General features: G+C 37.5%; 1 protein-coding gene across 4 annotated transcripts in view; it reads right to left on the bottom strand.

The window, feature by feature from the left end:
* The window catches only part of LOC115879531 (D-2-hydroxyglutarate dehydrogenase, mitochondrial-like), a 186,491-nt gene that overhangs the window by 8,150 nt on the left and 152,285 nt on the right, over nucleotides 1–26,056 (bottom strand). For all 4 annotated transcript variants that reach the window (XM_030896414.1, XM_030896411.1, XM_030896413.1 and 1 more), the window contains exons 5-7: nucleotides 21,680–21,873; nucleotides 11,087–11,255; nucleotides 7,343–7,629 (exon numbers count right to left, since the gene is read on the bottom strand). In XM_030896414.1, coding sequence (XP_030752274.1) covers nucleotides 7,343–7,629; nucleotides 11,087–11,255; nucleotides 21,680–21,873 — 650 coding nt within the window. The remainder of the gene's footprint in view (nucleotides 1–7,342; nucleotides 7,630–11,086; nucleotides 11,256–21,679; nucleotides 21,874–26,056) is intronic.

The following is a 26,056-nucleotide window of genomic DNA, read 5'->3' as shown; positions in this document are numbered from 1 at the left end:
ATAGGCAGAAACTCTACGCATTGAGCTATGGAGAATCGGTCGGTTTATATTCAATACTAGAATTACTAATTATTAACAACAAAACAGTAGAACAGTAGGGAACGCAACGTTTACCGGCAGCTAGACGGGCCGCATGCTGTTCTAGAGAGCATAGTAAAAGATATATCAAAGAGCCAGACGTCTTAAAATACTTGTTTTTCCGACGTTGCTAGCTTTCGTACTATACGGGGTCTAGGGAACAACAACACCGCCGACGCACTCTGGGAAACCATCAAAGAAACGCTTCCACCGATAATTTTAATCTCAATCTTGGAAGCTGAACAAGGCTGGACACAATTAAGGGATGCGATTCATAAAACCAACGAAGCAGTACTGGGAAAGTCGAACAAAAAGAAAAAATCAGACTGGTTTAATGAAAATCAACTGCATATACAGGCTTTGTTGTAACAAAAGCATAGAACACATCATGCAGTCACTGGAAATCCACACAATCCAAGGCTGGTAGACAACTTTAAAACAGCCAACAACACGCTTTGAAGAGAACTGCGCCAACTAAAGGATAACTGGTTGTCACAAAAAGCGAAAAAGATTCAAGAGTACGCCACGCATCACGATTATCGTAAATTCTTCGAGGCTGTAAAAGAAGAATACGGCCCAACCAAGAAGGTGCCCAATCATGACACAAAATGGCGAACTTCTAAAGGTGGAAGAACAAATCAGAAACAGCTGGAAAGAGCATTACAGCCATATCGTTAACCAAGAAAACAACCCCAACATGGAAGCACTAAACACAATAACTCAGTATAACAGCCTCGATTGTATTAGACATTCCAATAACAGAACAGGAAATAAATGCCTCCATAAAATAGCTTAAAAACAACAAATCAGCTGGCTGTGACGCGATTCCATCGGAAATCTATAAGTGTGCAAGTAAAGAACTTATTGGTCATCTTAAGGCTCTCTTCGATGTCATATGGAAAAGCGGAGAGGTACCTCAGGACTTTTCGCAACGCGAATATATAGTGAGTAAATTTAAGAACAAAGGAAGTGCATCAGACTGTGGAAATTACCGGAGAATTGCACTATTGGCTATCGGAGGAAAAATTCATACAAAAATTATGTCAAACCGCCTACACCCCCATATAGAAAGCATCCACCCAGAATGGCAAACGGGTTTTCGCACCAACCGCGGCACTATTGATTCCATATTTTCCATCCGCCCCAACTACAGGAAAAAGTCACAGTGACACGTAGAGCAGCAGTTTAAACTTTATGTTGCATTCATCGACCTAACAAAAACCTTCGACTCTGTGAACAGAGATGCTCTTTGGGTAATTATGAAAAAGTTCGGCGTACCCAACAAATTTCTTACAGTGTGTAAAAGCCTCCATAACAACAACAAGTCAAGAATGTCATCATTCATTGGATCACTGAGCGATCCCTTCCTAACAAATACAGGAGTTAGGCAGGGATGTGTCTTAGTGCCTCTCCTATTCAACATATACATGGCAGCGCTCTCCATTATAGTGGACAGCAAACTGCAGGAGAGAGGATTGGGCATTAGATACAGTTACGACGGCGGTCTGTTCAACATAAAAAGACTCAGGGCAAAAACATGTACAAAATTCATCACAGAACTTCAATACGCTGATGAATGCGCTCTAGTTGCACACACGTTACAACAATTATAAGAAATGTTGAACACATATACCTGGGCATACGAGGCTTTCGGCCTTAAGCTAAACATCAACAAAACCAAAATCATGTTCACTCCCCCGGAAGATCACAACAATTAGTACGAGAGCTAGCAACGTCGGGAAAACAAGTATTTTAAGACATCTGGCTTTTTGATATATCTTTTATTATGCTCTCTGGAACAGCATGCGGCCCGTCTGGCTGCCGATACCCGTTGCGTTCACTACTGCGCATCCAAAGAAGATCCTCTATTTTTTACTTAGCGCTTTAAAGTAGGATTTATAAACTCACAGTTGGATTTGGCTTTGGCGTTGGCGCCGCCGCCCAATTCTTAAAACTGTATATTACCATAAGAGCATTTATAAACACGGTTGGCGTTGGCTTTGGCGCCCGGTTGCCGTCGGACTTGAATTATGTTTAACTTTTTACCGTTCGCGGCGGTTCGCCGTCCGTAGCACCACGTAGCAATGACGTTACAGCCAATAGAATAGTAAAGAGCGATCACGTGTTGCTTTGTTTACATCTAGTTTTGAAGTATGCTAATTCCAAATTTATGGTCACTCCCAATAACCCTAATAGGGTAGTTTCATCAAGACCATTACTTTCCAAATCCATAATTAAAAATCTCGAACAAAAAACCAAAACTTTAAACACTTTCGTCTCTAAAAACGCACTATAGACTCTGCTACTCTTAAGTAAAAAGTAAACAAAAATGTAAGGTTAGATCTGCCCAAAACGGCCAAAGCCATCTGTCAACCGTCGAGTTTATAAATGCGATTTTGCGGCGCTACGAACAGTCGACGGCAAATCCAACGCCAACGCCAAATCCAAAGCCAACTGTAGAGTTTATAAATCGACCTTTAATCCTAGTATTGAATAGAAATCGAGCAAGTCTCCATTAGCTCGGCGCGTAGAGCTTTCGCCTATGAAGCGAAGGTCAGTGGTTCGATACCGGCTGGGGGTGCAACTTTTTTATTTTTTTTCGTTTATATTCTGATAGTAAAGTATTAAATCTTTTGCTTTATTATCACCAGAACGGATGGCGCTTATGGGTTTATGATCCGTAGTGTATATAAGTAGAATTTGATACTTTCATTTGTTTTAAAGGATTATTGTGGTAATTAATTATTAGACAGGTTTAGGATAGTCCGGCTGCCGCGCCGGTAGGTTGCGTTCACTACTGCGCATCACATGTGTACAGGGTGGCCCATTTTTGTGCGTTTTTTGGGATTTCTCGTTTATAATTTCATTTTGAAGATTTAAACATAATATATAAAAATTAACATTTTAATGCTTTATGAAGGTAATTTCTGCCTGTCTTTCTTCAAAATATTTTTTTCAGCTGTTGTTTATTATTTTAATAATCATTTTAATAATACTTTTTTTAACAGATTGTTATCTAAAAGCTACACAAGTTTATTTTCAGTTCAGTTTGTTAAGATAACGATGGAAAACAAAATTATCTGGTTAAATTAAATTAAATAAAATAATAATACTTTTTAAACAAGATTGATTAATGTTAATGTGTAGAAAATAAGCAAATCTAAAGGTAGAATATTTAGTTAGGTACATAAAAAACTAGCAAAGTGTAGCATGCGAAAAAAACGCATCATTGTATCTCCACTCATAAACGAGAAATCCCAGATATCCCAAATCCCAAAAACGCACGAAAATGAGACACCCTGTACCCATGTGATGCGCAGTAGTGAACGCAACCTACCGGCGCGGCAGCCAGATCATCCTAAACCTATCTAATAATTGATTACTACAATAATCCTTCAAAACAAATGAAAGTATCAAATTCTACTTATATACACTACGGATCATAAACCCATAAACGCTATCCGTTCTGGTGATAAAAAAGCAAATATTTAATACTTTACTATCAGAATATAAACGAAAAAAAAATAAAAAAGTTGCACCCCAGCCGGTATCGAACCACTGACCTTTGCTTCATAGGCGAAAGCTCTACGCGCTGAGCTAATGGAGACTTACTCGACTTTTATTCAATACTAGAATTTAAAGCGCTAAGTAAAAAATAGAGAATCTTCTTTGGATGCGCAGTAGTGAACGCAACGTGTATCGGCAGCCAGACGGCCTGCACGCTCTTCCAGAGAGCATAATAAAAGATATATCAAAGAACCAGACGTCTTAAAATACTTTCTCGAAAACGTTGCTAGCTCTTAGACTAAATGCTATAAAAATCGGAGAACAACTGTTGGAATATGTAGCGGAATTCAATTACCTCGGCAGTTTGATTTCGGAAAAGGCCAATATTAACTCTGAAATTCAGCGCAGAATTAGCAGCGCCTCAAGAGCATTCTGGAAATTAAAAGAGAGAGGTTTTCTACAATCATGACTTGAGTACAAAAACGAAACTTGCAGTGTACCGAGCAGTTATAATCCCCACCATGTTATATGGGAGCGAAACCTGGGTGCCGTACCGCCTACACATGAACGCATTAAACAAGTTGCAACAGAGACACCTTAGACAACTCTTAAGAATTCGATGGTTCCATCATGTCTCAAACGTATAGGTCCTTGAAAAAGCTAACTGCGAGAGTATTGAAGTCATGGTTACAAAATCCCGCTTAAGATGGGCTGGTCATGTATGCAGAATGCGAAAAAAACGCAAACCAAAATCTCTGCTTTACGGTGAGCTTGTAGACGGTAAGAGGAGGCCGGGTGGACAACTCAAAAGGTACAAGGACATTTTCCACGAAAACTTAAAGGGGATTAACATGCAGAATGAGTGGGAAGAAGCAGCTCACAATAGAACTCAATGGAGAGGAATTATAAACTCAGTTAACAGCGACAACTGTGCGGCAGATAACATCACGTATCGGGCTTTTCAGTCACAGAAAAGCTCACGAAAGAAAACGCCTTGCGTAACTATCTTCTGATGCGTGTCAAATACTCGTCAGCGAGTAATGGCAGTATGTATGTATGTGACCTAGGGAGCTGAATCTCGGAATGTGTTCTCGGAATCTCGGAAGACTCCCCAAGCCCCATCTTTTCATAATATTTTGACGGCGTTTCGTGCACTATGAAACCCTATCATCAATGGCGAAAAAATCGTCCGATTTAAATGGGTCTTTGGAGCGTCGTAGAGTAGAATGAGTAGAATGAGTAAGAGGGGGGGGGGTTAATCACTGCGACCTTAAAGATCTATTATGCCCCCCTTCCTTGAGTCATCACACAGTCTATAACCATCATACCCCTGTTGTAGAGGGGACAGGGTATTTCCCATCCTCCTCTGACAACAGTTCTTCCTCCGAGGGTACACACCCTTCCACGGTTGGAGTTCCGTGCCACCTTTCACAATCGAGGAGCTTGCCTCGGGCTAAGGAACCCGTGAGGTAGAGGCTGGAGGATCTGTCTCCATTTTCTCTACCTCTTTAACTTTGTCTCACCTTAGACCTGATACTGGCGTTGTCCCGTATCTATAATAGAGTATATGTCCCTCTTTCTCTATTGCCTCCTTGGATTTGAATCAATTCCTATTGTGAGAACCTGACCATGACCCTCCTCCCTCGAGTTGATGACTCCCCAACTCGATGTCCTTACATTGAAGTTCTGACCCTGGATAAGGCTCAGCAGGTAGGTGGTGTCTTTCCCCTTGCTCCTCGGCAGAAAGACCGTGAGGCACGCCACTTTAGGGATGTTTTCTCCCTTCACTGCAACCAGTTCCGGCCCTTGCCAATTTTTAAGCTTAGGTGCGATTTCCACCAACCAATTCGCCGATTCTTGAGATACACAATCGATGAGGATCATGCCCACCTGAAAGTGTATCCTCGCAAAACGCAGCTGACCCACATTTCGTAGATCGTTGTGTTGCGATCCGATCGCCACTACTTCGTCCAGTATAGCCTCTTCTAGAGAAGTTTGCTGGTCGGTTGTCAGAGCAACCTCTGGGAAATCCATTGGCAGCACCGCCATTTTCACTTATCCAGCAATAGTGGCAAAGCTGGTGATACGTCCCTGCTTGCCTCCCGGTGTTGGACGGGTTTCCATCCTGGCTTTTTCCGTCCCTGCCCGAGAAGAGGTGAGAGGTTCTCGCTCCCTTTCTTGTCCTTTGATGGAGATGAGTCAGGTTGTTTCTTGGTTTCTTTACTGTCCCCTTTTCGGAGGAGTGTTTTCGCTTTTGCTTCCTCTGGAGCAAGTCCTTCGTGGAGCAGTCGGAGGTATCTCCGTGCTTCTGCCCCGCTTACACCTACTCTCAGAGGATCGTCTAGCCCGCCTGGTTGACCCAGGCCGGGTAGACGAAACGGTAGCTTGTGTCGCTTATTGGGTCTAGAGGTAGGCTCCCGACTCTTGCTGGAGAAGGTGGTAACTTGTGTGCCACTTGTGGAGGATGATCCCAAGCAAGTGTCAGCCGCCCCTCTTGTAGTTTCCTTTGGATTTGGTCCCTTGGAACTTTTATTTGTAATGTTCCCAGGGTCGCTAGGGGGCTTCCCCACAGCTTCACCGGTGGTGTTTTTAATACTAGATCTCATAGTGTTCCCATGAGTCGCTAGAGATAGTCGGTCCACTTCTACAGAGCCCCGCATGTAGAAGTAAGGGGTAAATACAATGGGGTGCACCCTGATGGCCCTAGATTGGAGCGTCGTAACTCAAGCCCTATGTGAGCTAAGGGGCTGAAATGGAATGTAGATGGGGCTCGTCGAGCCCCATCTTTTCATGATATTTTGACGACGTTTCATGTACTACGCGAAACCTCATCATCAATGAATCAAATCAAAAAATCGTTCGATTTAAATGAAATTTGTTATGTCCATAGATTGAACCAAGGCCAAGTTGACTGTGTACGATACGTGTCATTGTAACAATTAGTTTTGACGTAAGAATCGTTAAAAGTTGATGTCGTCCGATTGCGACCAAATTTGGTGGGTAGGCTATGTGAGCGACGGTGCACACGGTCCACTCTGCAAATTTATATACGACGTATCATTTACATCTTCCTCACGTGGGACTAACGATTTGTTATTGAAGAAAAATGTGGATTGATTTCAAGGTTATTAAAAGGTAAGGTTGTCTCGTAACTCGATCCGCCATTATCGAAAACGTCATCTACTACGTCATAGGAATGATACCACTCATAGATAAAGGGATAACAACTGCCCACAGTCCGACAGTGCATTTCCGAATCGATATTCATTGTGTACTTTATTGTTTATAGTGTATGGCGTCAATAGTTTTCAGTTGTTTGATGTGTGTTTTCTTTATTGTATTGTCCATTTATCTCTCTTTGTCGGTTGCATTTTATTTTTTATTCCTTTATCCCTCCCCTATGATTTTATACGTTCTGTAGCATCCCTGTGACGTAGTTGCAGCTTCGCTCCTATTGGTTCGAAAGTTACGAGACAACCTTATCTTTTAATAACATTGGGTTAATTTCAGCATAATTAGGGATGGGCTACAAGATGAATGATACCTCGTTTCGAACCGATCTAAATTGACGAAATCATCAGGATTTTTCTTAATTATTAGTCGATTGGAACCAAACTCAGCACGTCGATAGAGGTACCCGAATGGACTCCTCAGACAGACGGAAGTAAGAAATTTCACTTCAAGTATGCGGCACATAGTGCACACACAATTTTTTTTTGATGCGGGTACACTGCATTATTTGTTTTTATAAACAAACCTTCATTTTATTTATTTCATTTGTTGTGGTCCCATCTAGTATATATTCTTCGGCTATTGCATCTTCTAAAAATTTATTTAATTTCTCTTGATCGTGTTCATTGTTACTACCGTGTGTTTCAATTAACATGTAAAATGGATATTGAGACAAAGGTGACTTCAGTTTCAAATTATCTGTACACACATCCAAAGTACTTGCATCAATCATCTCGCAAGAAGACAAAATTTCGGCAAGTTCCTGCTTAGCCCGCTTTAAAGTTCTAAGAATATGTTCAAACGACTGTAGACCTAAAACATCAAATTAAAATAATATGTAGCATATAATAAACTAATTAAAATATCAGAATGATAGAGATTAAAATTTTTATGGGTACTGCACTGCAAGAAAATCGACAAAATAAAATAATTATTTTTTGTAAACACTTCTGCGTTAAACCTAAACGGACGCTGCTTGTTAAGGTGCGTATTCATTATCCGCACGAACGAACGAACGAACGAACGAACGAATGAAAGTGCGGTATATTTAGACGGGGACCGAACGCATGCGGCCGTTCGTTCGGTCGTGCGCTCGACCATCCGCTTCGAGTCGTTACATCAAAGGCGTTCGCCTGCGTGCGCTTTCAGATTTAAGGTGCGTATTCATTATCCGAACGAACGAACGAACGAACGAACGAACGAATGAAAGTGCGGTATATTTAGACGGGGACCGAACGCATGCGGCCGTTCGTTCGTTCGTGCGCTCGACCATCCGCTTCGAGTCGGTACATCAAAGGCGTTTAGACGTCATGGTACAAAGAATACGAGGTATGATCGATAGCGGCTCCAATTTCGTTCAGTTCGCGCATACCACCTGTGACGACACTAGGAAAATAATGAATAAATAAAAAATAAAGAAAGTTGACAGGAGATCTGCATTTTTGAGGTTATGGTTAAGAATTGTTTATTTTTAAGACTTTTTAGTTCGTTTAATTTAATAATTACTAAAACCAGCAGTTCCAAAAATATATTTAAAAATAATAATTATCTATTAACATGGATTTGGACGATAGGTAAGAATACTGAATTTATTTCTATATTCGGTATAAAATTGTTTATTAGGTTTTTAGTTTGCGATGTTTATGGTAAATAATTTTCATTTTCATTGCCTCTGAATTCACATGAGGACAGAGTTGAGGATATCTATGGAAAAGTAACCACAAGAGGAATTGTTACATCATTTAAAAAATATTGGGAAGTTTATTGTTTCCCATCGAAAAGTAGAAAATGCCAATGCAGATGAACGTATTGTAATTGTGATAGAAGTAATTCTAAGGGTGAAGTTTATTATAATTAGTGGAAGTAATACCAAGGGTGAAGTTTATTATAATTAGTGACCTCTGCTTCTTTTTATATGTAGAAGTTTCTGGTTTTGAGAATAAATCGGTTGAACGACACCCAAAATTTAAAGGAAGTATTTGCATACCCAGAATATGCCCATCAAGGATTATATAGCTCAAATTTCCTTTAATGGTAGGCAATTATTCAATGCAAATTAACTTTTTAAGTGACTAAAATATTAAATAGTTTACAATATGGTATATCACTAAAAATATATTACTTTTAGGTACAATTAGGGCCCGATACATTTCAAAAAGTAGAATATTATTTTATATTAAATGAGGTATTGTACTAACAATCAATTTATATTAATAACGGAGATTAAAAATAACAGAATAAATAGTTCTTTTTCTTATACTACAAAAATAAACTATAGAATACAACAGTATTTAAAAAAAAATAAAAAGTGATGTTCCGGCCGAGATTCGAACTCCGGTCTCTCGCTTCCTAGCCCGACTCCTTATGCACTGCTCCATAGTAACTTGCTTAGCGATAATTCAATGACGGTATATAAACAAAAAAAAACAGGTTTATAACAATATTTTGACGATTTGAACTGGCGCGCGAATGAAGAAATGCATGCGGTCTTCTCGTGCGGTCCTATCGTGCGGTCCCCGTCCATACCACTAGCGTACGTTCGTTCGTTCGTTCGTTCGTTCGTGCGGATAATGAATACGCACCTTTAGAAGTTATGTTTACAGTAATACAAATTTGCCTAACAAAGAAAAAAACGCCTAACGTTTCGGAAAGTTATCTCTTTCCGTCGTCGGAAGCAAAAAAAATACAAAGAATAAAGAAAAAAACTATTTAAAATATTTAAATTCAACTATTCGAGAACACTTTACTTTTTTAAAACAGATACCATTTTTTTTACAGATATATTTTTTAAATAGATATTTTATTACAGCATTTTTTTCTTTGTTAGGCAAATTTGTATTACTGTAAACATAACTTCTGACAAGCAGCGCCCGTTTAGGTTTCGCAGAAGTGTTTACAAAAAATAATTATTTTATTTTGTAGATTTTCTTGCAGTGCAGTGGCGAAATACCCATAAAGGATTTCTTTGGAGAGATGAATCCGCCACATAGGTATAGACATTTTTATAATTTTTAAACATATTGATACAGTAAAAAATAAAAAAAAACTAATTTTTCAAAAATAAATATATCAGTAACTGGATAGGATTATGAAACTTTATTTTTGTTCATTTCCATACTTCCTACCACTTAGACCACTTAGAACTTAAATAATTACACTTCTTCAATTATTTTGGTGTTTATTCACAAAAACTGTCACAAAAAGTGTGAGATAGAAAAACCGAGGAATTAATTCTTAAAAAGAATCCTAAATAATTCAGATAGCATATTGTTACGTTTTTTATTCGGTTCCGTGTGGATAGAAAGTCACAATTTATTTAAACACTATTTATTTAACACTAATTAACAAAAACAATAACGATAAAAGACTTAAAGAACTATTTACAAACGATTTATAACTAAGAATTTATATTTGAATTTTAACGCGTCAACTGTACTCGTCTATTTATATAACTGCCCTCTCTAGGCCCCAGCCGGCGGCTTTTATACCAACAGCTAAAGATCTCTAGAATAGTCCATAGATCGTTAGGTGCATAGAGAAGGTTTCGATTGTTCTCGTATGTACTACTCCATTAAATTCCAGTGGAACTCGATTCTTCTCGAATCTTCGAATGAATCATTACGGTGTCTATTCTTTAATGCGATGTTAAGGTCAGCCGAGGGCGGGCCATATAGTTAGGTTAGGTCGAATCCACACCGGCCCGCAACAATATGAATGCATATTGTGCCAAATACACTTGGGTATTTAATGTAGTGCTGTCAAGAATCAGTGAAATGAAGTGTTGTTAAATGTAGAGTTGCGGTTTTACGTAAAGTGATATAACGACCCTCTAACCTAATTACATCGATCTGATATCTATTGGAGTCCCGATTTCTAATGTTTTTTTACTTCTAACCTGAATTTTCCAAGTCGTTTTTAAATATTTCTAGTCGATGTGTCAACACTGGATACTGGGCATCGAACAAGCCAAGATCCAGGTAATTTGCGACTGATTATCGACTGCTGGCGGCGCCGTTGTTGCAATTATTTTTTTTAAATTTTCAAACTAATATAACTCGGTCATTATCTATTTATTTTAAAAATGGTAAAGAGAAAATATGTTTCTTTTGACCAGATCTATTTGTGGGACACCCTGTATAACGAAGAATAAAGACAGAAGATAGGGCATCAATGCAATGCGTCCAGTAACCGCGAAATATTACACCTGGTGGATATTGCAGCCAAAATAAATTAAGATTTTTAAAATAGTTACTTTTTATATTATACCCACCTAAAAATGCTAAATTGACGGCTCTGGGTTTCGGTGGACACTGTAATGCCACTTTAGTAACAATACCAAGTGTTCCTTCAGAACCAATAAAAAGGTGCTTCAAGTGAAAGCCAGTGTTATCTTTTTTCAAGGTGCTAAGGAGATCAATTACTTCTCCATCTGCTTTTACCTAAGAAAAATATATAATTAGTTTCTTTAATAATATTTGATTGTGAATGATATATTTGATTGTGATGATATTTGAATAATGCATAATGAAAGGTATAAACATTAGGGTGGAGCGAAAACTGGGTCCAAATAACTAATTTTCACAAATGAATCTGCCTGGGTCCGCAAAAGATGCTTTTAAAGATTTTTAGTTACCCAAAACATTCTGAATGCCCTTAAAAATTTTTTTCGTCAGCCGAAATGAATTTGAAAAATTAAAAAATGATAAGCCAATAAAACTCATAAAAAATCAAACGTGCAGCTCTCGGCAAATATTTCTCGAGTATTTCAAAAGATTGGCCAATTTGTCATTTTTTTCAAGAAAAATTACCCGGAACTCACCAAGTGGAGTTGTGAGCTGCATCTCGAGTTCCCAACAATTACGGGATTTGTCACTTTTTTAACTCCTCAAGAAGGTATCGAGATTTACTAATAATACTAAATAAATGCCTGACCCCGTACTTGCATGACCACTTAATTTCAAACCAGCATACGACATAAACTTGAACCATAAATTTAGTTAATATTTTTAGATTACAGTTGAGGGTTGGAACCTTTGGTGTTACACAGCAAAATAAAACACTAAATCACCACAATACACCAAAACACTTTTACTTTTACACTGGACGCGCGTTTCGTATAAACTGAAAAAAAAACTCAGTCTATAATCATCTGCTGATGATGCTAACATGGTTGGTGTATTGTGGTGATTTAGCGTTTTATTTTGCTAATATTTTTAGGTTTTGAGAGAGATTTTTGGTAGCAACATATAACCTTAGAACTCTATTGGCTGTAGTAAACCATCCAGGGACCTGTAGTTCTGCGGCTGATCATCCTCCACAAGTGGCACACAAGCTACCACCTCTTCCAGCAAGGGTTGAGAGCCTACCTCTAGATCCAATAAGTGACATAAGCTACAGTTTCGTCTACCCGACCTGGGTCAACCAGGCGGGCTAGACGATCCTCTGAGAGTAGGTCTTAGTGGTGCAGAAGAACGGAGATACCTCCAACTGCTCCATGAAGGACTTGCTCCAGAGTCCAGAGGAAGCAAAAGCGAAAACACTCCTTAGAAAAGGAAAGAGTAAAGGAACCAAGAAACAGCCTGGTGCATCTCCACTAAAGGGTAAGAGAGGGAGCAAGAACCTCTCACCTCTGCTCCGGCAAGGACGGAAAAAGCCAGGATGGAAAGCCGTCCAACACCGGGAGGCAAGCAGGGACGTATCACTAGCTTTGTCGCTATTGTTGGACAAGTGGAAATGGAAATGTGCTGCCAGAGGATTATCTAGAGGTAGCACTGACCACTGACTAGTAAACGGCTCTAGAGGGGGCGATACTGGACGAAGTAGTGGCGTCCTGATTGCAACACAAGGATCTATAAAATGTGAGTCAGCTGCGTTTTGCGGGGATCAGGGCCGGCGAAAGAGCAGGGCGGCCCGGGCGGCCGCCCAGGGCGCCGTATGCGAGGGGCGCCGCGGCAGCAAGTAAAATATTTAAAAAATATTTGTTCGTGGTATTATACTTATAACTCAAAAGATCTCAACTTTTTGTAAATAACCCTTCTTTTTATAATTCTTGTTTTTATAAATTTTCTCTAAACAAGCTGTTTTGGGTTGGCAGTTTTAGACTGACCGCTCAAAATCGCACTTTGTCGACTATTCACACCCTTTATTTGTTATTAATGGCTGATTTGTCCTAAAAATTATATGAGGCAAATATACATTCGCAAGAAGCTGAAGAGGATCCCGATATCCTTAATATCAATAAAAGCTTATAAGTGCCTCATGCATTTAATTAATTTATTAACAGTAGTGGGAAAATATATCAATCTTATGTAGTAATACACAAAAAATGGTAGCAGAATCGTAAAATTTTCTCACTAGAGCAAGACAAAGGAATATGCTTCTCAAACACTGGATGATCGTTATTCTAAGTCGACAAAAGTGTATCTGATCATATACTGATTCTGCATGAAATAATTGATCAAAAGTGGCTCGCCCATATAACTTGGTTATTTTTTTAGATGGGAAAACGAGATTTGGTATATTATTTTGTTAGTATACAACATAAATTAGGATTAATTGACGTATTCAATTGTTTTTGATCGCTTCCTGTTTTACCGGAAATTACTACAACTTTTGATTTTTAAATAGCATCCTCGGTATATTTCTGCTACGATAGAAAATCTGTGAATAGAAATATTAAGGAAGGAGTATAGGTAATGCTATCCATGTATTCATGCATGGTGGGCGAAAAAAGGACTCTAGGTTGGGGATCCTTGACAGTTCTGTTTGACGATTCATTTGAAACATATGTAGATAAGTTGTTTTATTTTGTAGTAATTTCCGGTAAAACAGGAAGTGGCCAAAATCAACTGAATACGTCAATCAATCCTAATTTATGTCATATACTATCATACGAAATATTACGTTTGTACCAAATTTCGTTTTTTATCTTAAAAATAAAAAAAATTATAGGAGTGAGTCACTTTCGAGACGTACCCGGTAGAGAAAAAAACAAAAAACAACAACCTTAGACTAAGATTGAACGAAGAGAAGAATTTTGAAGGATCTTTAAGTGAAACTTTATTGTTAAAGTAGCATAAAAATATGCTTAGTTGTAGCTAAAGTATAATATTGAAGGAAAGAAAGAATTATAATAACTATTAGGGGAGGGGGGGGCGCCAGATAGTGTACTCGCCCGGTCTCAATATTTCCCTTCCGCCGGCCCTGGCGGGGATACACTTTCGGGTGGGCATGATCCTCATAAATTGTGTATCGCAAGAATCGGCGGATTGGTTGGTGGAAATCGCACCTAAGCTTAAAAATTGGCAAGGGCCGGGACTGGTTGCAGTGAAAGAAGAAAACATCCCAAAAGGGGCGAACATCACGGTCTTTCTGCCGAGGAGCAAGGGGAAAGACACCACCTGCTTGCTGAGTCTTTTTATCCAGGCTCAGAACTCCAATGTAAGGACATCGAGTAGGCGAGTCATCAACTCGATGGAGGAGGGTCATGGCAAAGTTTACAGGTCCTCACAATAGGAATTGGCCTCAAATCCAAGGAGGCAATAGAGAAAGAGGGATATATCCTCTATTATAGATACGGGACAACACCGGTATCAGGTCTAAGGAGAGACCAAGTTAAAGAGGCGGAGAAGATTGAGACAGATCCTCTAGCCTCCACTTCACGGGTACCCCAGACGGAGACAAGCACCTCGACTGTGAAGGGCACGGAAGGCCAAACTCCAACCGTGGAAGGGTGTATACCCTCGGAAGAACACCTGTTGTCAAAGGAAGATGGGAAATACCCTGTCCCCCCTACAACATGTATGGTGGGTTATAGACTGTATGATGAGTTATTTCCCGAAAATGCCAGTAGGCATTTGTGTGTTTTGATCCAGTAGTTCTTCCGTCTAAATGATTCAGTAAGTGGCGTAGTTGCAATTCGTTAGTATGTAACAGACAAATCATCCACTAAAATGGTCTTTTAATCTCATTCTATGGCTGGAATCACTCCGTTTTTATAACCGGTATTAACCATAAAGTATTAACTACGGTTCCGTCACAACCAATGGCCACAATGTCATTTAAATCAACAGAATTTTGTAAAAAGTTCATTATTATTGATATTTTAATTGCATTGGCACACCCAGATGTTAACATATTGACTGTTGCGATGATGACTAATAGTCCTAAATAGGACTGGCTAAAATCCACGTTTATCGCCATCCCAAAGAAAACAAATCCCAAAAACTGCGGAGACCATAGACTCATAAGCTTAATGAGCCACGCACTTAAAGCGTTTCTTCGAGTCATCCATTCTAGAATATACAGGAAGTGTGAAGAGATGAGTGGCGACACACAGTTCGGCTTTATCAAGGGTCTTGGCACTAGAGAAGCTCTCTTCTCTGTGAAACTACTTGTGCAGAAATGTTATGATCAGAGGCAAGATGTTTTCATCTGCTTTATTGACTATCAGAGAGCCTTTGATAACGTAAAACACGAACCGTTGATGGAGAGACTACAGGAGATAGGCGTGGATGGCAAGGACATCAGAATAATTAAAGAACTGTATTGGCAGCAGTCGGCGGAGATCCGTATTGATGGTGATCGAACAACGGAAACCTTCACAGTATTGAAGGGAGTTCGGCAGGGATGTGTACTATCACCCATTCTGTTTAACATCTACGTTGAGAAAATCTTTCAGATGGCCTTGGAGAGTGAGACGCGGGGTATTAAAGTCAATGGCATCCCAATAAATAATATCCGCTATGCAGATGACACCGCAATTCTGGCTAACAACCTTGAGGACCTCCAGATTCTGCTAAAAAAACTGAACGAATGCGGTGAACAGTTTGGGCTCCATATTAACGTTGCGAAAACTAAAATGATGGTGCTCGGCAGACACCAGTACAACACTCATCTTAACATCAATGGAGAGAACATCGAACGGGTCACAAATTTCACCTATCTTGGCGCCTCCCTAAATGAACGGTGAGATTGCGATGAGGAAGTTAAAAGAAGAATCGGCCGTGCAAAAACTGTTGAGGTTTGTGGGATCTTTTGTGGAAAATAGACGCTATAGTTTAGGAAAAACTTTATATTGATCAACTTGACAGAAAAACCTTTTACATTAATAAATGCGCATAATTTTCTAAACAAGACATAATAATTCTCATAACCTCTAAATTATATATCAGCTGATTAGCCACAGAATACATAGAGTATAGAGTAATAATAACATAGAGTATCATTCTTATCACACCCCCTCAATTTAAAGTTTTATATATAAATTAAATTGCCCAAAACATTAATAAAAAAAAAATCTTAAATTTATTTTGCTAAAATGCCATTTCGAAAATTAACAAATTTTTCTTTTGAAAGAGATTTTGTAAACATATCGGCATAATTCTGAGATGAGCTAACATATTTGATTGTAAATACCTTTTTCAAACATAAATCTTTTATAAAGTGGTATTTTATTTCAATATGTTTGCCCCTCTTGGAATTTTCGAAATTTTTCATAGTAGCTATCGCACTAAGATTGTCACACTTCAAAAACACTTCCTGATAATTGCCAAACTCGATCAAAAGTCCTTTAAGATTCACAAGCTCTTGCGCTGCTACAGCTGCTGCTACATATTCGGCCTCCATTGAACTGATAGCCACACAAGTCTGTTTTCGGGAAAACCATGCAATGGGGTTGTCATTATGGAAAGCTATGAAACCACTTACACTTTTTCTTGTTATTCGGTCTCCACCCCAGTCTGCATCACACATGCCTACAAGACCTGTATTTGACTTCTTCAAAGTAAGCCCATAGTTTTTGGTACTATTAAGATAGCGTAACACCCTCTTGCCTGCATTCCATGCACTTGTTGTCGGTTTGTCCAAGTATCTGCTCAATAGTGAGACACTTTGGCAAATGTCAGGTCTCGTTGTTATTGAAATGTACATTAAACTGCAAATAAGTCTTCGGTATGGTACATTTTGTAATATTTCTTCTTCTTCAGAGATATGGAAATTTACTTCCATGGGTGTTGCTATGGGTTTTGTTTGTTCCATTTCAAATTCTTTTAAAAGTTTTTCGATCATTTTTGTCTGGTGGACCTTAATATAATTTTCTTTAAATTCAAATTGCATTCCTAAAAATGATTGGATTTTTGTCATTTTTTTTACCTGAAATACATTGTAAAGATTTTGAATTAGTGTATCAACTTGTTCGTTTGTTCCCATTATGAGTGCATCGTCTACGTATAAAACTAGGTAGATATTTTCTTTTAGATACAAACAATAATCGTAGTTTGACCTTATAAACCCTAAATTCGTCATTATATCGTTAAATTTTATATTCCAGCATTTGGGTGAATTTCTTAAACCATATAGTGCCCTTTTTAATTTGAAAAATTTAAAATTGCTCACCAATCCTTCAGGCTTTTTGATGTAAACATCAGTATCAATTTCTCCATTGAGAAATGCTGTTGGCACATCTATTTGCTCAACTAAGTAGTTTCGTTCAACTGCAATGGATAGCATGAGCCTTATGGTAGAAATTCTACATACTGGAGCATAATCAAATTCTTCTCCATTATATGGAACTTGAAATCCCTTAGCCACTAATCTGGACTTCTTCGTGCCATCTTCCTTCTGCTTAAATATCCATCTTGTATCTATTGGTTTCACATTTTCTGGTAAAACATAAACTTCAGACCAAGTTTCTAGATTTATGTGTGAACTTAATTCTTTCTGTATAGATTCTTTCCATTCATCTTGTAGATTGGCTTCTTGAAACGTTCTTGGTTCTGTACTTGTTGCTGTAAGCAAACAGTAAGCAACATGCATGTCATAATCTGTCAAATAGCCTGGTCTTTTTGTTGTTCTTCCAGTTCTGGTAGTTGTTGTTTCTGGCACTTCTATTTCATTGTTAGGTTCATTTCCTGAATCTTGAAATTCATCTCCTGAACTGTTTGATAAAGTCTCATTTGGGTCAATGTTCTGGTCATTTTCTTGTAAATTTTCATTTTCTTTATCTTGTTCTGAAAAACTAATAGTTTTCTGGTTTGTTTCTTGCTTTTTATTATTATTTCTTTCTTTAAATTCCATTACTGATTCATCAAATCTAACATCTCTGGATTTTATTAGTCTCTGTTCATCTGGTGACCATAAATTGTATCCACCACCGCAATAGCCTACCATTACCACTGTCTTTGCTCTAGGATCCAGTTTGTTACCTTTTGGTAATTTGGTATACCAGGATCTGCACCCAAAAACTCTGAGTTTGCTTAGATCATTCCTATTATTCCAGATTTGAGAAGGTGTCATTCCTCTTTGTAATGCTTTTGTAGGGAGTCTGTTTAGCTCATAAACAGAGCATTTTAGAGCTTCACACCAGAGTGTTTTAGGTATTGCTGATTCTATGATTTTTGTTCTAATCTTGTCTAATAAAGTCCGATTCATTCGTTCAGCTGTTCCATTTTCTTGTGGTGTATGGGGCATAGTATATTCCAAAGCTATTCCTTTGTTCATGCAAAATACCTTAAAAGTATTCGATACAAATTCACCTCCATTATCTGCTCTTATAGCTTTAACTTTTACTTCTTTTTGTGTCTCAACTTCCTCAATAAAGTTTTTAATGTTCTGTTCAGCTTCATTCTTAGTCTTCAGTGTCTTTACTATGGTAAAATGTGAGTAATCATCAATGATTGTCTGAAAATATCTGGAACCATCATATGCAGTTGGATTAAAAGGACCACATATGTCTGTATGGATTAGTTCTCCTATTTTTGTTGTCCTTTTTACACTGTTTTTAAAAGAACACCTTACCCCTTTTGCTTCCATACATGTAGAGCATATTTTCTTTTCAGTTGGTAACCCAAGCTGTATTAACGCATCATTTCCTGGATGTCCAAGACGTCTATGCCACAATCCTTGCTCTTGTACTGTGACATTACACTGTTCTTGATCTTTTACCTCATCTAATTGTAGCAGGTACAACCCATTCTTCATTTCACATTTCAAAGAAAAACTTTCTCCTTTTATTGTTGTTTTATCTCTTTCTACTACTATAGTGTACCCTTTTGATGTCAATTTTGACGCTGATAATAAATTATGTTTTAAGTTTTTAACAATTAATGCTTCAATCGATATTTTCTGCCTTTGACATTGTGTCTTCAATGTTCCAATTTTGTTCGCTTGCAACTTTTCACCATTTGCAATATGTATTATTACTGGTCTATCTAGTTTTCTGATATTTACCATATATTTCTCGAGTTCTTCCTTTAAAAAGTGGTTACTAGCACCGGAATCAAGAACCATTGTTATTTTACCATCTGTTTCTAAACATAGGTTTGCTGCATAAAGTTGTACTTCACCTTCTGTTTCCTCTGTCATATGTGCTTGCCTGTCTTCTCTCTCATTTTGCCTGTAGTTGCGACCACCACCTCTATATGATCTTCCACTTCTCGCTCTTCTATTATATCCTCTAATATAAACACCTCTACCACGCCATGATTCACCTCTGTCTTTATTTTTAGGACATGATGATTGCCAATGTGATTGGCTTCCACATCTGAAGCAACCTGCTGAGGCTTTAAAACTACTTAAATCTTCAGATTTCGCTTTTATTTTCAGTTCTTCATCTAAAAGTCGTGACTTAACAAAATCAAACTTTACATTTTCTATAGTTTCTAAAGCTGTAACTACTGAGTTATACCTTTCAGGCAAAGATAATAGTAAATGGCATACCTTGTCGCTGTCATTCAATACTGTCTTGTGTTCTTTAAGGTCCCGTACAATGGTGTCAAATTTTAAAAATAAATCTTCCATGTTTTCACACTGTTCATTTTTCAGATTAATTAATCTGCGCCAAACTGCTAATTTAGTCAAAGAAGTTGTTCTTGTAAACACACTCTTCAAAGCTTCAATCTGTGTCTTTGCAGTCTCGCAATCTTTCACAATATCAAGGTGTTTATCTGATAACCCTGTGACAATAATTGCCTGTGCTTTGGCATCTTCCTTTTGAAAATTAGCCTTTACTGTAGCTGATTCTGTCGTTTCAGGTGGGTCATTCTCAAGTGCTTCTACACATCCTTCTTTTCTACATATCATCTTTATTCTAAACAACCAGTTGTTAAAATTATTGGCTTCTAAAATCGGTACAGCTAGTGAGCCCATTTTACTGTCAGTTGACCTTAACTTGAACTTCAATTTTCTTTAGCTGACTGCAGCGGAACTTTTTCTTACTTTTTCCAACTATTTATCTTAAACATCTGGGCCCATAACCTGTTGAGGTTTGTGGGATCTTTTGTGGAAAATAGACGCTATAGTTTAGGAAAAACTTTATATTGATCAACTTGACAGAAAAACCTTTTACATTAATAAATGCGCATAATTTTCTAAACAAGACATAATAATTCTCATAACCTCTAAATTATATATCAGCTGATTAGCCACAGAATACATAGAGTATAGAGTAATAATAACATAGAGTATCATTCTTATCAAAAACAACCTTCTTTAAACTAAAGAATTTACTCCTGCATAGAAATATGCCGCTACATACCAGGATACCGGTAATTCAATCGTATGTGTGGCCTGTGATGTTGTATGGCGCTGAGACTTGGTCACTTAAGGTAAAATCAATAAACAGAATTGAGGCTTTCGAAATGTGGACACTTCGCCGATTGCTGCGCATACCCTGGACGGAGCCCTGCGCATACCCTGGACGGAACAAATGATGAAGTCCTAAGAAGAGCCAGAGTAGACAGACAACTAATGGATACCGTAAAACAACGCAAAGTATCATATCTAGGGCATATATTAAGGGGACGTCAATACTCCATACCCAGGTTGATACTGCAGGGGAAGATCGAAGGCCGACGGGGACCGGGTCGAAAACAGCATTCTTGGCTTCGCAACATAAGAAACTGGAGTGGCATACCTAACGCCGCAACTATATTTCGACGAGCCGAAGAGGGCACCCTAGTCATCTGATAGCCATAAAACAGACGAATGATCGCCAACGTGCGGCATAGCACATGGCACCCAAAGAAGTCCTAAATATCTTGATCCAGGTTCAAAAACCAAAACATGTTTTTTTTCAACAATTGTTTTTTTGATAATACCTATCTCCAATTTCTATTTCAATTAAAGACTAATCTTTAAGTACCGTCAAAATATATTGCTTCGTCTTTAGAAGTATCATCAAAATTTTCTTATTAAGTTATTGCGAATTTGCTCGCTCTATTTTACTACGATCTGCTAGGTACTGTTGGTAAATGGAGTGGCATTTACTTTGAATGTGGTAGACAATGATTCAGTATTGAAACTAAAAGAATTTCGGACTTTTCCATATGTAAAAGGAACGTCAGAAAAGATCAGACGAATAGCCAAAAAGTATAAAATTAAAACTGTCTTCAAATCTGGATCGACTCAGAAGTGTCCTAACAAAAACAAAACCGTAGTCATTGAAACAAGAGAAAGGGTGTATACACCAGGTGCTTTAAAAATAAAAACGTACCAATGCAGGAATTCTAAGGGGATAACCTCACAGTTGACGGTACCCAAGTTCTTCACGAGTGAATGGCGAATGCCTGGCTGTAGTATAAAAGCTCAGTAGTTTTAGAAAATAGTTTAGTTTACACTTGATAACGGTCAGTGTTCCTTCTAATCGAAACGTTGTGTTAATCAAAAAATAAATAAAGAAGATGTCCGAAATTCTTTTCATTTCAGGAGTGGCATTTGAGTACAAGATTGTGATTTTTTAGTTTGACAACTCCTTTGAGAGGTCCTGTTTGTCTTAGATATCGACGGAAAATTTTCTACTGTACGTACCGAAGCTAATGGTAAAATACCCTTATTTCTAATTGTGTAAGAAATAAAATATACGTACGACTTCTAGCCCCAATACTGAACCATGAAGATTTCCATATCGCAGCAATCTTAAGCCACCTGCATTAGTAGATACATTTCCACCAATGTGGCAGCTTCCTTTTGCTCCCAAATCTAAAGGGGCCATAAGTCCATGTTCTTCTAGAGCGTTATCTATATTTTCTAAGATACATCCTGATTGACAGACCAAGACACCTGTAAATGTTAAGACATATATAATAATTGCGAAATTATGCCCAACAAGCAACATTTTGGTGCTGCACCATCGTCGAAACTTCGCAAAGCAAGGTGCAACATTCTTATTTCATTGCAGGGAGGTATATGCAAGATAGCAGGATTCCTGAATATTCTCCGCAGCAACATTGAAGAAAAAATGGTTGTGTACGGTCAGGGTCGGATTAGGCCAGAGGGACCAGGGTGGAATTTTTTGCGTATTTTTTCGCCTTACCTTTTGGTCAATTTTCTCTATTGTTTTGTTGTTAGTGTTTGAAACATAGACTTAAAATAAAATATAGACTGAGTATCTCATTCATAAATAGCTGGAATATGCGGTCAGACACTGTCTTGTTATTGTTGTGTTATTGTTTTAGGTTATAACGAGTGCGACACGAGCGATAGATAGGTTGTCTCTGTCGTAACGGTCGTTCCCTGACGACTCTGCCGAGAAACACAACACTGTCTTTCGTTTCTCAAGTAAACCTGAACTCTCCGTATCATAGCCGGGTAATTTTTTTTATTTTAATGAAGCTATAATTAAATTAAAAATATATCGTATTTAAACTTTTTTATATTTTATTAAGATTTAGGACAGGTTTTTTAAATAAAAGTTTAGAAAAAACAATTTAGAGTCCAAAAAGGATAAAAATAATAAAATACACGTTATAGAAGAAATTTTATAATGGAAATTAGGTAATTTTTGAAATGAATAATAAATTATTAATTTCAGTCAAACATTTACAACCCCTAATATTAATCAAAACAGGATCTATTCCACAGATATAATAGAATCGGCGACAGGGAGAGAAAAAAAAATATGATTGTTGTAATGTTTTTTCTGGTTAAGTGATGTCTTATTATGTAAATTAGAGAAAACATAAATCTGTTCCATTAAAGCAAGGAAGGTGATAGGAAGTGGATAAAATACAAACTACATTTATTTAACTCGGTACTGTCTTTATTATACCGGGTGCGTCTCAAAAGTGGCTCACCCCCCATAATTTTTTTATATTTTCAAATAAAAAAAACAAGATTTAGTATGTTAGTATATGAAATAAATTAGGATTGATTGACGCATTCAATTGTTTTTGGTCACTTCCTGTTTCATCGAAAATGACTATAACTTTTAATTTTTAAACGGCACCCTCGGTTCATAACGACAATTTGACTCGAAATACCAAGTGTGTGGTATCAATATATTCATAAAAAAATGCTTTTTCCAAATATGCTAATGAGTCACCCTTGTTCCATTTGAAAAAATTGACATATGTATCATTAAAAATACGATTTGTACATCTTTTAACCGGCCTAGACAAGACACGAAACCTATTAGACGATCAAAACTATTTTTCCAAAGCTCCTTGATTAAAACTTAGTGGACTGAAAAAAACTGGATTGAAATTTAAAATAGGATATGTTTTTAAGCGACAATGTCAAAAGTTGACATATGATGTCATTCTATTTAGAGTGTCATTTTTTATCGAATAAAGTAGCAATATACCGAGGGTGCCTTTAAAAATCAAAAGATGTAATCATTTCGGTGAAACAGGAAGAGACCAAAAACAATTGAATACGTCAATAAATCCTAATTAATGTCATATACCTACTAATATACAAATCTGTTTTTTTATCTGAAAAAATAAAAAAAGTTATAGGGTTGAGCCACTTTTGAGACACCCGGTATATTAAAAAATATTGTTTCATAATGTAATATCATTTTAAAATTCTTGTATGTTATTTTAGATTCTGAAGATAATTTTAGAATAAACCGGAATATATTTTTAATAAAAACATTATTTATTATTAACAGGGTTATAATTATGATTTTGTTACAATGTAAGTAAGTAAATAATGTAATGTAAGAGAAAAAAATCAGATTTTACATTTTACTAAAATATTATCTAAATAAGCGCCTTTCTACAACAACGCCACTGACTCCCAATGGGTAAATTGAGAGTTGCCTACCGGTCAAAAGTCGTTTCAAGACTTAAATGGATTATTAAAGTCAAATTTCTTGCAAATTTGGCACTGGCGAACCATATTTTATAGTTTTTGAACAGAAAAAGTCAATAAAATAAACACTTAAGGACTACAAGCTAAGAAAATGCGTTAATACAGCCGGGGAGATAGCGGCAACAAAGCTTTACCGCACACGTGCGACACGTACTACAAGGTAATAAATGAATGAATAGGCTCCCTCGCCTCTAATCGGTGTTGTCATATTGTAAAGAACTTATCATTATTAAACAGTATCCGACTTATAATTTTGTAGTATAAGGACTATTTAATACATCTATGGAATATTAAAACCTACTTTATTAAACTATAGTACCGTATGATCGAAAAAAAACGGCGTCCAGTTGGCTGGGAAATGAACATCAATGACATTTCCCATATAAATTTACATATAAAATGACAGCGATCTTCATTCCATAGCCATCGCTGACGCCGTTTTTTCTCGATCATACGGTATTAATATCTCAATATATGTGTATAACAAGAAAAAAAATATTGATAATATTAAAGACGTGACAACATAGGCTGGATGAGGAAGGCTCGGTCGACTGTACCCAGAAGTAAACATGTGTACAAAAAAGGTTGTTTGTCCGCGTTGAGATGTAAATAGTGTAGTCTATATTTTATTTTAAGTCTATGGTTTGAAATCATGGAACTACCTGTTAGGTTAGGTTAAATTGTTGGAGTTTGGGATCATGTTCGATCCCTCACTCGGAGGTCTTGGGCCCATTGCGATATACCTATATTTGTTGTACCAAACCTTCCTCTCATTCTTTCTTTGCGTTAAAGCACTCCATCTCTTTGCAAAGTTCTAAACGAGAACTACCCGTAATGCAATGCAAATGTAAATATTTTTAATAAAATATATTTATTTCATTTCTACACTGAAAAAAAACAAATAAAAAGAAAAAAATTACAACATTGTACCACAGCACAGATTGTACTTAGATTTTTGTAAATATATGACACAATTGTTGCATTAACTAAGTTATTATTCTTCCCCAACTCAGTTTTCAGTGCCTAGTAACAGCAGCATCTGTCAGCAATCGCAAACGAAAATAACGTGATAGAACTGGACCCCAGCAAACAACAGGTTATATGGGAGAACCATAGATTTAAAATATTTTAAGTCTATGAGGAGAACTATTTGAAAGAATTGTTCGGAGATGCGAGAAGAAAACAGGAAAATCCAAAAATAGAGAAAGGAGACCATCTACCCAATATTAAAAAAGTAATCAAAGCAATCCGAGAAACGAAAAGCAATAAAGCACCGGGCGAAGGTCAAATAACAGCGGAGCACTTCAAACACATAAGCGATAATGCCATCAAAATACTGACCCAATTTTTCAATAAAGTATATGAAACCGGAACAATCCCCGAAGACTGGGTAACATCTACCTTCATAGCCTTACCCATTTTTGCTTTTAAACTAATAAAGATATATCAATAAACAATTAGCGATGTAATGGTTTTTGCGCGCGCTGGCCGACTGCCGCCGCTGCGCCGAGATTTCCTATACCCTTGTATATATGACGTCATGGTGTGGCAAATGTAGCATTTTAATTCGATTTGGGCTCCCTTATATAGGATAACAGAAACATTTTCAATGTTAAAATCGATGGAAAACGTAGCATATAGAGAGGAAAAAGAAATCATGGCTGACGGAAAAGGACGGAACACCCTTATTCACCAAGCTCTGGACAGTCATATGCCATATTAATCGCCAACCTCAACAGAGAAGGCACCTAGGAGGAGTAACAGCAAATTGTGTCAAAAAATATAGTTACCTAGTAGTGCTACAATTTGTGATAATGATTTTCATTTAAATTTCAACGAGTACAATCTGAATACTCTCTGACACAATTTCTGAGATTACTACCACACTTGTTAGCTATTTTCCTATAAAATCAAGCATATTTAAATATTTTGGAGATCTAGTGATAGAGTAACATAAAGTAATGTAGTAATGGGGAAACAGACAGGGGCACTGGCACAGCAAGGCTTTTATCCAAGGACCTAGCACTAAAACCGCAAAAGAACTGCTAAGCGTCGCGCAAACCAGAGCGGTGGCGGGCGCGGTGGCGTTGCGGACAGTAACGGTACACGTAACTAAATTGAAGAGGGCACACTACCGCGAACCAGTGTT

The sequence above is a fragment of the Sitophilus oryzae genome, unplaced genomic scaffold, assembly GCF_002938485.1.
Source record: "Sitophilus oryzae breed Bouriz unplaced genomic scaffold, Soryzae_2.0 scaffold_1582_pilon_pilon, whole genome shotgun sequence".
Taxonomy (NCBI): domain Eukaryota; kingdom Metazoa; phylum Arthropoda; class Insecta; order Coleoptera; family Curculionidae; genus Sitophilus; species Sitophilus oryzae.
The sequence above is the reverse complement of the archived record's forward strand: the minus strand, read 5'-3'. Positions and strand labels throughout refer to the sequence as shown.